Genomic DNA, 14841 nt, shown 5'->3' on the forward strand with positions numbered 1-14841 from the left:
TCCTTAAAGTTAAAAACTTCTGCTCTGCAAAAGGATAACATCGAGAGAATGAGAAGATAAGCCATGGCCTGGGAGTGACTATTTTCAAATGATACATCTGATAAAAGACTGTTTCTCAAAATATACAATACAAAGAACATCTAAACTCAACAACAAGAAAACAAAACAACTCAATTAAAAAATGAGCCAAAGACCTTATTAAATGCCTCACCAAACAAGCTATACATGTGCCAACTAAGCCCATGAAAACAAGCTCTGCTTTGAATGCCATTAGGGAAAAACACACAAGAAAACAATACCACAGATACAAATACACACCTACCGGAATGGCCAAACCTGGATTACAGACAACATCAAATGCTGGTGATCAGCAGGAACTCTCATATCCTGCTGGTGGGAAAGTAAAAGTGACTTTGGAAGTGACTTCCAAAGCCCCTTTAGAAGACAGTCAGGTGGTTTCTTACAAACCTGAACTTAACCTTACTATACGATCCAGCAATTGTATTCCTTGGTTTTCACCCAAAGCAGTTGAAAACTTATGTCCACACAAAAAGCTACACATGGATATTTATCACAAGTTTATTCCTAACTGTCAAAACTGGGACGCAACCAAGAAGTCTTTCAGCAGGTAAACGGGTCAACTGTGGTAGCACCAAGAAGAGACGCACTACCAAGCCGTGAGCAGACACGGAGCAACCTTAAACGTGTCTGAAAAACCATACACTGCGTGATTCCTGCTATCACGATATTCTTGAAAAGGTAAAATCATAAAAAGATAAAAAGATCAGTGCTGCAGGGATAGATAAACAGGCAGAGCACAGAGGATTTTTAGGGCAGGGAAAATGCTCTATATGATTCTATAAGGATGGATATATTTCATCAGACATTTGTCCAAAACCATGAAATGTACAACAGCAAGAGTGAACCCTAGTGTGAACCATGGACTTTGGGCGATTCCTATCTACCACTGTCCTCTCATCAAACCCATTATAACAAACGCACCACTCTAGTGGGGATGTTGACAATGGAGGACACTATGCTTGTGTACAGGGCATATAAGAACTCTATACAGCTTCCTCTCAATTGTGTTGTAAACCTAAGTGAAGTCACTCAGTTGTGTCCAACTCATAGCGACCCCCACGGACTGCAGCCTACCAGGCTCCTCCGTCCATAGGATTTTCCATGCAAGAGTACTGGAGTGGGTTGCTGTTTCCTTCTCCAGGGGATCTTCCCAACCCAGGGATCGAACCCGGGTCTCCCGCGTTGTAGACAGACGCTTTACCGTCTGAGCCACCAGGGAACTAAAAGTACCTCTAAAATATAAAGTCTTTTAAAACATGGAAGACAGGCTCTCAGTAAGCATATTCTTGAGAAAAACATCTGATTATTAATACCTCCATTGGCACAGTGGATCTGAGAAGTATGAAATGTAAGGAAAATTGCTGGTACCTCTTCCATAGTCTAAAACAGTTTGTGCTACATAACAGGCACTCAAGTAACTGTTGAATAAATAACTACAATATTTAGCCTGGAAAAAGAGGAAAAAAAGAAAAATCTGCTTAAGGTATGTCAGTATTCGAAGGCAATTAAGACAGCATATTAAGAAGCAGAGACACGGCTTTGCTGACAAAGGTCCGTATAGTCAAAGCTATGGTTTTTCCAGTACTTATGTACAGACATGAGAGTTGGACCATAAAGAAGGCTGAGTGATGAGGAAGTGATGCTTTTGAACTGTGGTGCTGGAGAAGACTCTTGAGAGTCCCTTGGACAGCAAGGAGATCAAACCAGTCACTCCTAAAGAAAACCAACCCTGAATATTCACTGGAAGGACTGATGCTGAAGCTGAAGCTCCAATACTATAGCCACGAGATGCAAAGAGCTGACTGACTGGGAAGGAACCTGATGCTGGGAAAGATGGAGGGCAGGAAGAGGAGGGGATGACAGAGGATGAAATGTTTGAACGGCATGATTGACTCAATGGACATGAATCTGAGCAAATTCCAGGAGATGGTGAAGGACAGGGAAGCCTAGGGTGCTACAGTCCATGGAGTCGCAAAGAGTCAGACACGGTTGAGCAACTGAACAATAAAAAGTAGAAAGCAGGCACCCCATCTCTGGCTCAGCAGGTGAAGAATCCTCCTGTAACGCACAAGACACAAGACACACAGATTCGATCCCTGCATCAGGAAGATCACCCAGAGAAGGGAATGGCAACCCACTCCAGTATTCTTGCCTGGAGAATCCCATGGACAGTGGAGCCTGGCAGGCTACAGTCCGTGGGGTTACAAAGAATCCGACACAAAGGAGGGACTATGTACAAGTAGAAAGCAAGTTAAAGTCTTCTGTCTGATTTCAGTTAGAAATAAGAAAACCAAAGGTCAATTTCAGCTTATTTTAAGCATACATTTTTCACAATCAGTTGATCAACAGTAAGATGTATTTTCTCAGAAAGACAGATAGCAAGAAAGCCAGATAGCCATCTCAAAGGGGCCACCAAAGACACACTTGCCCCAGGAACATGAAGGGTTTCAAAGATCTTCTCTCCCAGCACAGGATTCACTACTCACAGCATTTGTACTCACAGGAGCTATAAACTGCAAAAGCAGTTTTCCTACTTTGAAAAAGAAAAATAAAGTCGCCTCAACATAAACATCAGCAATTGGGCCAGGAGCCCAATTTATACAACTTACACATGACCTAAGAGTAAATCAAAGCTTAAATTCTCTAAAGACATAAAAACAAAAGGAACTATTCCGTGGTGATAAATGAACACCTCCAAAGACAATGGTGTGATAAAGATACAGGAACACTCTCAGAATGAAATCCATTTGTTTGAGCATCTGTCTGCCACCTACAAAGAATAATAACTCTTTCTGATGAATTTTAACAAGAAGAAAGGGAATACAATTCATTTGAATGAGAAGTTAAGGCACAAATACACCTCATTTTCCTAGAGAACCTTCAAAGGCATCTAGTGTTAACGTATCAAAACCCACAGAAGATTTTTTCTTTATCAAGCCATAACATTTGAGCACTGAGAATATTAGAACTGCCCCCACAGCTTCACTCCATATTTTCAATTGTTTTGTTTAAAAGAATAGCATTATTTCTGATAATGCTACAAGATTTTTTTAAATTAGGATTATTTTTAAACTCACTTTAGAAGCTTTCCTTTAGGAAAGCATGTAGCTATTAAAATGCTAATATGTAAGGACGTGGGAGATGGGTGCTGCAGAGACTTAATACCACTAAAACAAAGGAAATTGATTCTCTAGATGATGTGGAAAAGATGGCTTATAAAGTTAATGAGATATTACTTATGGCAAATTTGGCCATTAAGAATGAGGATGAACCAAACATTTTTGTCATCAAATATAATGAAACTAATTAAAACAACAAAAATTAAGGCAAATATGAAAATCAAGCAAAATACATGAAAAACTACATCATACACATAAAGTATAGTTGTGACAGTAAAGTCTCTGTAAATTAGAAATAAATTGAAGAGAACAAAAAGGAAGAATTCCAACAATTATGAGTTATACACCAAGGAAGAAGAAGAGTCAGCAACATTCAAGAGACTTGAAAACTACCTAGAATGGATTTCTAATTGGAGAGGAAAGTAAAGTAAGAGGTTGTTGTTGTGTGCATGCTCAGGCGTGTCCAACTCTTTGCAACCCCATGGAGTGTATGTAGCCCGCCAAGCTCCTCTGTCCATGGAAATTTCCAGGCAAAAATACTGCAATGGGTTGCCATTTCCTCCTCCAGGGGATCTTCCAGACTCAGGGATCAAACCCGTGTCTCTTGAGTCTCCTGCAATGGCAGATGGATTCTTTACCTGGGAGCCCAAAATAAGAGGATTAACCCCTGAAACTGGAAAATCCACTAGTTGCCTCCTGGATAGCAAAGACATCACAATCCTTAAGCTGAAGCTTTAGCCTGAGGTCTACGTGCCATCTACAAAGGGATGAAAACGTCTTTAAAAAAAAAAAAAAGCAAGCTTCCCAAGTTTCAAAGCAGGCATACTGCCTTAAACAACAGAAAAGCTGGGCTGATATTAAGAAAAACACACAGTCATAAACCCAGGCAGTCCTAGTTCTGTCTCTAATAACTGTTTCCAAAGGCTTCCCATGGAAGATAAACATTGTATTCCCTGTGTATGAACCTTGTTCCAAAAGTCCCAGTCTAGGAGTTGGTGCTTGCTGATGTGAATAAGAACAAAATATCTGACAAATTATCACAAACTAAATGTAAAGTGTTTCTAATGAAAACTTAGCATCTAAATAGAGACATGCTAGATGTATGAACTATACACCGTGGAGTTTGACGGTTTAGTACAAAAATGTCAACTAATGCATTAATAATTGTTTCTTTCTGATTACATGTTTAATTATATCACTTTAGATATACTAGGTTAAATAAAAGATAAAATTAAGTTCATCTGTTTTTCCTTTTTAAAGAGGCTACTAGAACAATTTAGATACTTAGGAAGTTTTTAATGAATAAGAGGACATATTATATAGAAGTACTAAACAGCAACTAAGACCGAAATCGACTGTGTGATTCATCCAACAGTGATACGATAGGGTCTTTAAAGGGGTAATTAAGGTAAAACGAAGTCGTAAAAGCGGCACTAACCCAGTAATCAGACTGGTACCTTTTAAAGAACAGATCAGAACCCAGGTGACAGAGACCACGGGGGACCAAGTGAGGACACAGAAAAGGCAGCCGTCTGCAAACAAGGACAGGCCTCGGAAGAAACCAAACTTGAATCTCTGACTTTTGGCCGGAGAACTGTGAGAAAAATTTCTTTAAGCCACTCAATCCATAGTGCTTCGTTATGGCAGCTCCAGTAAACTAATACATTGTTCCAAATAATTAAGATTTTTTTCAATAACCAATAGAGTTTTATTTCTCACAGTGAAATGACAAGACTCAGGGCTTCAGTCACACTAACCATATTTCAAACGCTCAACAGCCATGTGTATTAGCCCAGATCTAAAGAAAAATACAAACCAGAAATTTCTAAGAAGAATGCTTAACTACTTCTGATATGTGACCAAGAAGCATCTTACTACTATACTATAGAATTTTTAATTTGTAATTTAAAAATAAATGCAAATAACTCAGATCTACCCTTACATCATTCTTATAAGGATTTACTAAATAGAGATTAAAGAAGGGAGTTAACAGTTCAGGGCTATGTTTGGTACCAAGCATGTCATCACCAAGGGTTCTTGAGAGGTCTGCTGCTGAACTAGTGATCCAAATGGCCACCCATTTATATTACAAAGGAGTCCAAACTCTAGATACAGATTACCCAGGGATGCCCAAACCAGCCTCTAGTAAATCAGAGAATGCTACTATCCATCCTCATGTTTTATACTCCTTTTATGGGTTTAATCAGGCATTTTCAATGGAGAATAAGTTCCAGAAAGATGAAAAATAACAAGAATGCTATACTGCATGAGATATATTAGCAGAGACATTTCCATTTAACCATGAGGCATCAAAAAGCTATGACCACTATTAAAAATTTCATGCACCTAGAAATAATAAATTCAATAAATATAGAAGAAAACTACACACAGAATTCAGGGGAAAGAACAGGTAGCCCTGCCTAACTGAACATATTTACTAAATAAATAGCTATCTCCTTTGAGAACTACAGAAAAATGAAGGGATTTCAAATTTTAATAATATAAAAAAGCTCACTTAGTACAAAGTATTTTCCATTTGCATTGATTCTACCTCTTAAACTTGCTTTTTATACTTTACAGTAGCTTAAATCGCACCAAGGACTTCATGTTTGTATGTATTTTTACTTTATATAAAGAAACGAAGGCTCTAAGAAGTTGAAAGACGTGCCCAAGGTCACATATCTAGTGAAGAGGACAGCTATAACACAAACCTGGACTTGTAGGTCCACAACTTCCCTACAGATTTTACAGTGTTGAAGTATTAAAACCATGCCCAGCACACAGTGTTACAGAAATGTTAGTTGTTACAAGAATGTGTAATATAATTATGCTGATTTGATCAAGTGTGTGCCCATAATACTGAAAAGGGTAATTCGATTCATAATAAACCTCAACAATGGTAACTCAGCTCAGAAGAAATAACTCCCAAGTGCATTACGGTCACAGAAATCTTTTTAAAATTTAAATACATATCATCTTTTTGCAAAGAAAGGTAGACTGATAGATAAAAGGTTTTCTAGCACAAATTTATGATGAAATTATGTGAGGAAAATAAAATGGAATTTTTGACTTAGAGTTTATTATGTATTTTTAAGTGAATGATAGTTCATGCCAAACTGCTGTATTTTTTATTCCATCAGATCAATTTAAAAGGGATATAAGAGCTTTATTTATCAATACTCAATATTAAAGGACATTTAAAATGTGAGGGACAATGTTTTGAAATTTAAAGTCCTGAACCCAATGCACAGGTAGTCCTAGTTTGGAACAAGCACCTGGAAGCTACTTTGTGAATGAGAAAATTTAAACATGGTGGGCTATTAGATACTTTGAAATCTGACCTGGAAAAGCAAAGTGGTAAACGGAATAAAGCAACCTACATTATGTTCTCATTCTGGCTTAAAAACCGTCTGTGGATTCATACATAGAAATATCTGGAGGAATATAAATATCAATGTATACACAACAAATGTACACACACATGGAGAGAATAGCGGCAATCTGAGAGGCTGAAATACCGCATTTTTATTTCATCTTTTTATCATGCATATATACTATGTTGTAAAAATATACAAAAATGCCTAAATACCAGTACTTTAGTAAACTAGAAATTAAAGTCTCTGTAATTGGTTGCTCTATGTCTTAAGTTTGTGAAATAAGCACACGTAAGTTAATGATCCCGAGGAAGGTTTTACTCTTTTACTTTAGCTGCAAAGTGTTTAAAATAAATATACTTTACTCTCAAGCATACAGAGTTCTAAATATAAAGATTCATAATAAAAACTGAAATGATCACAGACACTACAAGAAAAAAAATTCATTTTTTAAAGAATATTGGAAAACGCACCTATATGAACAGAGTTTAAAATAGCAACAGTATGTGCTTACCAGTTAAATATTATTCAGTTTTAAAAACCTTTAGATAAAATGCTAAGGCAACAAATAAAATAAATAAAATGTCTGCATTCATACTGTATATATCAGTGTTAAATGCTTTACGGATACTTTTTAATCTTCATACCTCTCCTTGAAAAGTGTCCTTCTATCTCATTGATGAGAAAATCAAGACTTAAAGAACTATGTATCCAGAATCCACCTGTAATCCTTTTGCAATGTACATGTGTATCAAATCAAAAATACATTATATATCAATTATATCTCAGTTAAAAGAAAAACTCCTACAAGTTAAATGTTAAAAAATCAAAGACAACCCAATAGAAAAATGGCAAGAATGATCATCATCAAAAAGTTTACAAGCAATAAATGCTTGAGAGGGTGTGGAGAAAAGGGAACCTTCCTACATTGTTAATGGAAGGGAAATTCATGCAGCCACAAAGGAGAACAGTGTGGCGCTCCTTAAACTAAAAGTAGAGTTAACATGTGATGCAGCCATCCCTGGGCTTCCCAAGGGGCACACTGGTAAAAGAATCCACCTGCCAAAGCAGGAGACGCAACAGACACAGGTTCAATCCCTGGATCGGGAAGATCCCCTGGAGAAGGAAATGGCAATCAGCTCCAGTATTCTTGCCTGGAAAATTCCATGGACAGAGGAGCCTGGAAGGCTACAGTCCACGGGGTCCCAAAGAATCAGACGCGACTGAGCAACTGAGCATGCACCAGCCATTCCACTCCTGGGCATACAAGCGGGAAAGATGAAAACTTTAATCTGAAAAAAGATACATGCACTTCAGTGTCCACAGCAGCACTGTTTTCAACAGCCGAGACAAGAGAGAGACCAAGACGTGGTGTGCGTGCAGAGTACTACCAGCCCCGCGAAAACAACGACTGGGCCTAGAGAGCATCATACCAAGTCAGACAAAGACAAGCATCACACGATCTCATTGATGTGGGGTACACAGGAACTTACTTACAATACAGACTTACAAACATAGAAAACAAACTTGTGACTGCCAAATGGGAAACAGGGGGAAGGGATAAATTAGGGATTTAAGATTAATCCTTAATCTTCCCTGGTAGCTCAGTTGGTAAAGAATGTGCCTGCAATGCCGGAGACCTGGGTTCTATTCCTGGGTCGGAAGATCCACTGGAGAAGGGATAAGCTACCCACTCCAGGATTCTTGGGCTTCCCTTGTGGCTCAGCTAGTAAAGAATCCACCCGCAATGCAGGAGACCTGGGTTTATCCCTGGGGAGATCCCCCCCGGAAAAGGGAAAGGCTACCCACTCCAGTATTCTGGCCTGGAGAATTCCATGGACTGTATAGTCCATGGGGTCGCAAAGAATCAGACAGAACTGAGCGGCTTTCACTTTCAAGATTAATAGATACACACTACTATATAAAATAAATGCCAAGGACCCACTATATACCACATTACAATACCTTATAATAACATACAATGGAAAAGAATCTGAGAAATAGATATATAGACATAACTAATAGATGCAGGTATAACTGAACCACTTTGTTGTAAACCTGAAACATTATAAATCAACTATATAAAGAAAAAAAGTAGTGGCAAGAGACAAATATTTCACAATTAACAACGGACAATATCCGCATTCTGCCATAAAGGAAATGCAAATTGAAATCAGAGATTCCTCTACACACCCATCAGAATGGCTAAAGCTTCACAATAAGAATTCTAAGGATTGAAAATGAACACTCCAGGGGATTAGTGCAGCATGAGCTAGGGTCAAAGTACTGAGGCTTCAATCAATGTTCACATAGTAAACAGTGGTGAGTTCTGCTTGGCTTGGACAGAGAGGTGAGTGATTTAAGAAAAAAAAGTATTCTGGAAAAGCAGTTAAGAATCAGATGGTGAAGGGCCTTTAAAAGTCAGGATAAGGACTTTAACCTGTATACAATTAGCAATTCTGAACAATGACAGGGATGACACAATTTAATCAAGTTTTAAAGGTATATAAAAGGCTGTTTCATAGAGAATGTTCCAGAGATGGAAGGACACAGAAACTTTCAAAAATCTTTCTATCTCCTATCCTGCAAGAAATTTCTGTCCTCCAGAGTTTGGTTTAACCTCACTGCTCAGCCATTCTTCCAAAACCTCCACCTGTTCTCTCAACCTTCTTTCGTCCTCGCTAGTCACCAGATGAACGGACTTCGTTCCCAGACAGACACAGGACTGAGCTTTCAATCAAGGCCGGCCCAGGGCCTGCAATGCTCTTGTGCTTCCCCTAGGCCTCTCGTGACTTAAATCCAGTGCTTTTCTGGACGTCCACCTGACATCTGCCCGCCCGTGACTTCTCTGCCTTCTCCAGCCTGCCCTCCTCCCAAGTCCCTGTGGTTCCTATGTGGGTCCCATCACACATAGTCCAACAGCTAACTAGCATTTATCTTTCTTTGTTCTCGATTCCAACAAGACTGTGAGCCCCTTGATAGAAGAGATCACAAGAGTATCCCCCACAGCACCTGGTATCAAAGACAAACACTAGATAGTCATCAGTTCCTCTAGATAATAGAAATCCAGACATATCCCTTGATCCGGTAATTCCATTTCTGGAAATGTATCCTATTGATAAACTCACATAAATATGCAAAAATACGATCAAAGTTATGCATTCTAGATAGTAATAAAAACTAGAAACAATCTAAACATCTTTTAAGAAAGCCTAGATCCATTGTATCTATACTGCCCACTAAAAAAAAAAAGAACTTGGGATACCTACACATATGGACCATAACAAAGTAGTAAGTGAAAAAAGTTGCAGGAAAGGGCTTAAAACAGGTCCTATATTTATTTATACACATACACAATTTAGAAACACTCAAGATTTCAGAAGGACAACCTGTTAAGTAGGATAGACTTTTTCCTGCAGTATTAAAAACAACAGGCCCAAAATGGATTCATTTATGTTAACTCTCCCATCACCAAACACAGACTTAATAATTAACCAATTATGAGCAGTTTCAGCTCTATCAAAAATGGGAACTTAAATCAGCCAGTCAGAAATCAGTCTATCAGAGCTAGCAAAGTAATCTGCCAGACAGACCCTTAACCATCCCCTAAAAGAAAGGGACCTTGCTAGAACCGAACTACTTTTGGTGAGTGTAACTTCCTTGTTCCTGCCCATTTCTGCCTATAATGTCTACCACTTCACACAGCTCCTCCAGTTTCTATCTGCCAGATTGGATACTACCCAATACATTAATTGCTGAATAATCACTGAATAAGATTTGTAACATTTACTCACTTGAATTGTTTTTTTTACACTCTACTGTTTAAAAAAAAAAAAATGAACAAAGAGCAAGATGTTTGAAATAAAATATTGATATATTTTTACTCACTGCTCCAAAACAGTAATTTACAAAACTTACAATATAAATCCATTTTATTTAAAACAAGAGGAATGGTATGTACATAAATAAAATTTTAGAATATATGCCAATTGCTAATAATGGTTATTTCTTGAAGAGGGATTACAGGAAACTTTCATGTTTTAGGTTAGTTGTTTTTCTTTAAATAATAACCATTTACTTAATTTGGCCTTCCCTGGTGGCTCAGATGGTAAAGAATTTGCCCACAATGCGGGATACCCGGCTTAGATCCCTAGGTTGGGAAGATTTCCTGGAGAGGGGAATGGCAACCACCCCAGTATTCTTGCCTGGAGAACCCCATGGACAGAAGAGCCTGGCTGGCCATAGTCTATGGGGTCACAAGTCAGACACGACTGAGAGACTAACACACACTTCAATTACAAATAACAAAGATTAAAGAGATTTTATATTCCCTCTGCTGGTGATCATTAGAGGTGAGCATTTTGGTGTACTTGACAATTAGTTACCCTGGAGAGAACCAGTTTGTCAGATTGTCCGCTACACGAAATCTGGGTGAGCATTACAGGCACATTGAGCCAAAAATCACATTCAGAGAAGTTATTCATACAAAAGCTTCCTCTCTGCTAGAAAATATTAAATGTCTACTTGATGAAGGGAACCTCTCTAAACGTTAACGTTAACCTCAAATATTTACCAAATTACTCTAAGAGCCAGGCATTGCAAGAGCGCCTCGTGATACACTGTTCTGTTTTTAAATATCCCTGATTTATCTAGAGGAAAGTAAACTTGTAGGGAACCCAAGTTTCCAGGCCAGTGTTTGAGATCAGATGGGAATCTCTAAATAACTGTACCCTTAGGAGCAAGAGGAAGAAACTAGGCAAACCACTAAATGCCATGGATGTCCTCAGAAGTGTTCAGGATTCCACCTGGAGGGTCTGTACTTCATACAGGGCATCACAGTCCTTAACGGTTCCCCGTCCGCCTGCCCCAGCTCGGAGCCTGCACGACTGACCTGAGTCACGGCCTTCTCCCTAAGCCTCTGATTAAACCCACATGGAGCAGAGCTGCCTGCCTTTCCTGCTATTCCCTACTAGTCCACTGCTCCCAACCTTTTCCATCTCAGCATGCAGGCACGTTGTGCTCTGTAGCTCAGTTGTGTACAGTTCTCTGCGACCCTAAGGCTTCTCTGTCCATGCAATTCTCCAGGCAAGTATACTAAAGCCGGTTGCCATTTCCTCCTCCAGGGGATCTTCCCAACCCAAGGACTGAATCCATGTTTCTTGCTTCTCCTGCACTGGCAGGCGGATCGTTTACCACTGAGTCACCTGGGAAGCCCTTTCCATTTCAACACTGACCCGGAAATCCAACCACCTTGGCCTGACCACTCACCGAAGTTAAAGCTAAGAGCTTTGCATGTTTTACAACTCATCCATGCTCACAAGAACCCTGCGAAATAGTTCTATTTCACAAATGAAGAAACTGAAACACAACCAGCAAATCTAAGACTTAGACCCAGAAACCCTGTTGCCTCACTCCAACCTTTCCTATGTAGCACTGTCTCTACGATCTATCCCTTTAAAACTGAGAAAACACTCCAGCAGTAAAGTGTTCACGCTTAGTAACAAATCTGAAAGTCAACAGGTCAGCTGAATCCAATGTTTACTCTTGGAAATACTTTTGGTCCCCGCTACCCTTGGATAACTGAGAACTACCGGAGTTTCAATTTCAAAATGTTTATATTTGCCAGTGCTTTTCTTAGGAAAAGCTGTTTTCTAAAATGATTAGACACTCAACCTCCCAACAAGTCAAACATATTGGGTTCAGACTCTAGTTCCTTCCTACCTGCAAAGTAAGATAAAAAGTGTATGTAAACAAAGTAGCAAAGCAAGTGACCGGCAGAAAGGAGTCAGGGCCCCTGCTGCAATGATCCTTTGATGGTTTTACCATAAATACTCCCAAAATGTGGGGAAACTGACAAGTTCAGATCAGATTCAATACTCCCGCCCCCAAAAACTCAAGAATTCATAGGTTTACAGAAAGCTGTAAACACTATAGAGTTTTGCATTCAATTTAAATTGTTGAGCTGATAAACTAGAAGTCCTACACAAGAGAAACAAAAGTAAAAACCGGTACATAAAAAATGTTTTAATATCATGAAGTTAGCATGCAGTTACTACACAGGACAATGAAAGCAACCAACAATTCCCTCAGAAAAACTCATTCTTCCGTCTACTTCCATGTGAATTACAATGACTCCACACTTTAAAAGAAGAAAAATCCTTGACTGTTGTATCTTGAAAGCATTTTTATTGGGTAACCTCAGGCATTTTCAAAGGATGACAAACGGGCACAATGGGCAGGCAATCACAAAGTCAATAAAGACTGGTCTCTACCCCTTCCGTCTACTTTTCTGCTCCAATTGTTGTTAGGAGCCTGAGAGCTCACGCTACAGGCAGGGCTTGGTCTCCTCCAGGTGAAGGGCATCACCTTTAAGTCCTCACACAACCCTACACCGCAAGGACTAAGAACTGTGCTCATTTTGTTCAGATAAGGAAACTGAGGCACAAGAGAGGCTGAGTAGTCATCTGCCTAAATCTAGGAAATCTGAGTGTGACTGGACACCATTCTGGGTCGGGAGTCCAGCCCTTTCAACCTTATCAAGGCTTGGGGTGGGCGCCGGGGGCTGGGCATCAACTGCACTGTAAGACGTGTGAGGAAATAGTTACCAGAGGGAAGCAGGGGCTCCAGCGGGGCAATGGCGTGCTCCATAACGGGGTGCTGGTCTCTGCGCTAAAAAAAAATAAAAACAGAAAAATGCCACATTAGAACTTCTCCTAGCTAATTAAACAGCACGCGAAAACACCAGTCCGTGTGGCCCCGGGGCGGGCCGCGGGGCGAGCCGCGCTCCCCGTGTGCGGGCCCGGGCACGGCCCGCTGGGCGCGCGGCGACGGGGACGCCGCAGGCGTTCCAGGGCGCGCGGGGGCGCAGAGCGCGCGCTGCGCGTGTCTCGGCGGGGTCGCCGGGTCCAGCCTCTCCCCGTGCCGCCGTCAACCGCCCCGAGATCGGGGCGGGGGGCGGCGGTGAGCCAGGGGAGCCGGGAGCGCGAAGAGAGTCGGAGCCGCCTGCTCCCCGCCCCACACGCCGGGAACGCGGGTGGCGCGCCAAGGCTGCTGTCGCACTTACACAATATGGCGGGTGGAGCCACCAGCGAGCGGGAGCGCAGACTGCGGGAGCCACGCGATCGACGGCTCGGCGCTCGACCGAGGCACCTCGGCGGCGCGCGGCCCGCGGCCCGCAGCTTTAAGGGAAGAGCGCGCGAGGCGGCCCCGCCTCCTTCCGGGAGCCGGCGGCGCGTGCGAGCCGCGGGGCCCCGCCCCCAGCCCCCGCCCCAGCCCCCACCGCGCACGCCCCCTCCTCCCCCCTCACCCCAGGCCGTGCGTCCCCTGGCTTGGGCGCCGGAACGTTAGGCCACCCTGCCACCTGCTCCCTCACGCGCCGCCCTCTCTTCTAGACTACTTCTGCCCTGGAGCCATCGCTGGTGTTCCTGAGGAACGCTGGTCCCTGAACTTTAGCTTGGAGGCCGCTGTTTGCTCCAAGCCAAGCGTTAACATCCCCCGTCATCCTTCGCCAGCTTGGCATCAGAGCCCAGCCAAGGTCCCGAGAGAGCCCTTTTTCTTGGTCCTCATTCTCTTTAATCTCCCGCTTGCAGCTCGTGTGCCTCAGGAGCACACCTTCGTTAAAGTCTTCGCTGGGTTGCAACAGTCACAGAATGTTATCGTTGGCAGGAACTTGAAGCTGCTTTTGCAGCTCTGCTGACTCCAACATTCACGGGTTGAAGAGTTCTTTCTGTGGCCACGCAGCCTGTTCCAGGACTGAGCGAGCCAGGTCTCTAGACTTAGTAGACTCCCTAGGCTTTATCTTTTCCAGATAAACTTGTTCTTTTGAGGTTCTTAGAGGACCTGACTTTTAGCCTCCACTGTCGTGGTTCCCAGCCTCTGTATTTAATGTTGCCCATACATCGTGGTTCTGACTGTGATTGAGAACCGCACAACTGTCAGGATCTGACAACTCTTGCAGACTCCTGCCCTGACAGACGTGACCAACTCTAGCATGGCTTCTACCAGCCTACGGCCTGTCCTCAGGACACACACACTTTAAAATGCCAAGGATTAATCCCAAAAATATACAAACAACTCCTGAAGCTCAATTCCAGAAAAATAAATGACCCAATCAAAAAATGGGCCAAAGAACTAAACAGACATTTCTCCAAAGAAGACATACAGATGGCTAACAAACACATGAAAAGATGCTCAACATCACTCATTATCAGAGAAATGCAAATCAAAACCACAATGAGGTACCATTACACGCCAGTCAGGATGGCTGC

General features: G+C 41.6%; 1 protein-coding gene across 7 annotated transcripts in view; it reads right to left on the reverse strand.

Annotated features, from left to right (window-relative positions):
- TPK1 (thiamin pyrophosphokinase 1) overlaps positions 1 to 14148 on the reverse strand; it is a 345650-nt gene extending 331502 nt beyond the window's left edge. For 2 of the 7 annotated variants that reach the window (XM_065939582.1, XM_065939576.1), the window contains exons 1-2: positions 13881 to 14148; positions 13180 to 13243 (exon numbers count right to left, since the gene is read on the reverse strand). Coding sequence is in view for 6 of the 7 variants with exons in the window: in XM_065939576.1 (XP_065795648.1) it covers positions 13180 to 13222 (43 nt within the window). In the remaining variant the exon portion in view is untranslated. Of the gene's footprint in view, positions 1 to 13179; positions 13615 to 13637; positions 13761 to 13880 lie in introns of those variants that run through there. The other 5 variants (XM_065939575.1, XM_065939574.1, XM_065939580.1 and 2 more) reach the window with 5 other exon arrangements.
- Positions 14149 to 14841: the final 693 nt, after the last annotated feature.

Source organism: Muntiacus reevesi, chromosome 6, assembly GCF_963930625.1.
Source record: "Muntiacus reevesi chromosome 6, mMunRee1.1, whole genome shotgun sequence".
NCBI classification, from domain to species: domain Eukaryota; kingdom Metazoa; phylum Chordata; class Mammalia; order Artiodactyla; family Cervidae; genus Muntiacus; species Muntiacus reevesi.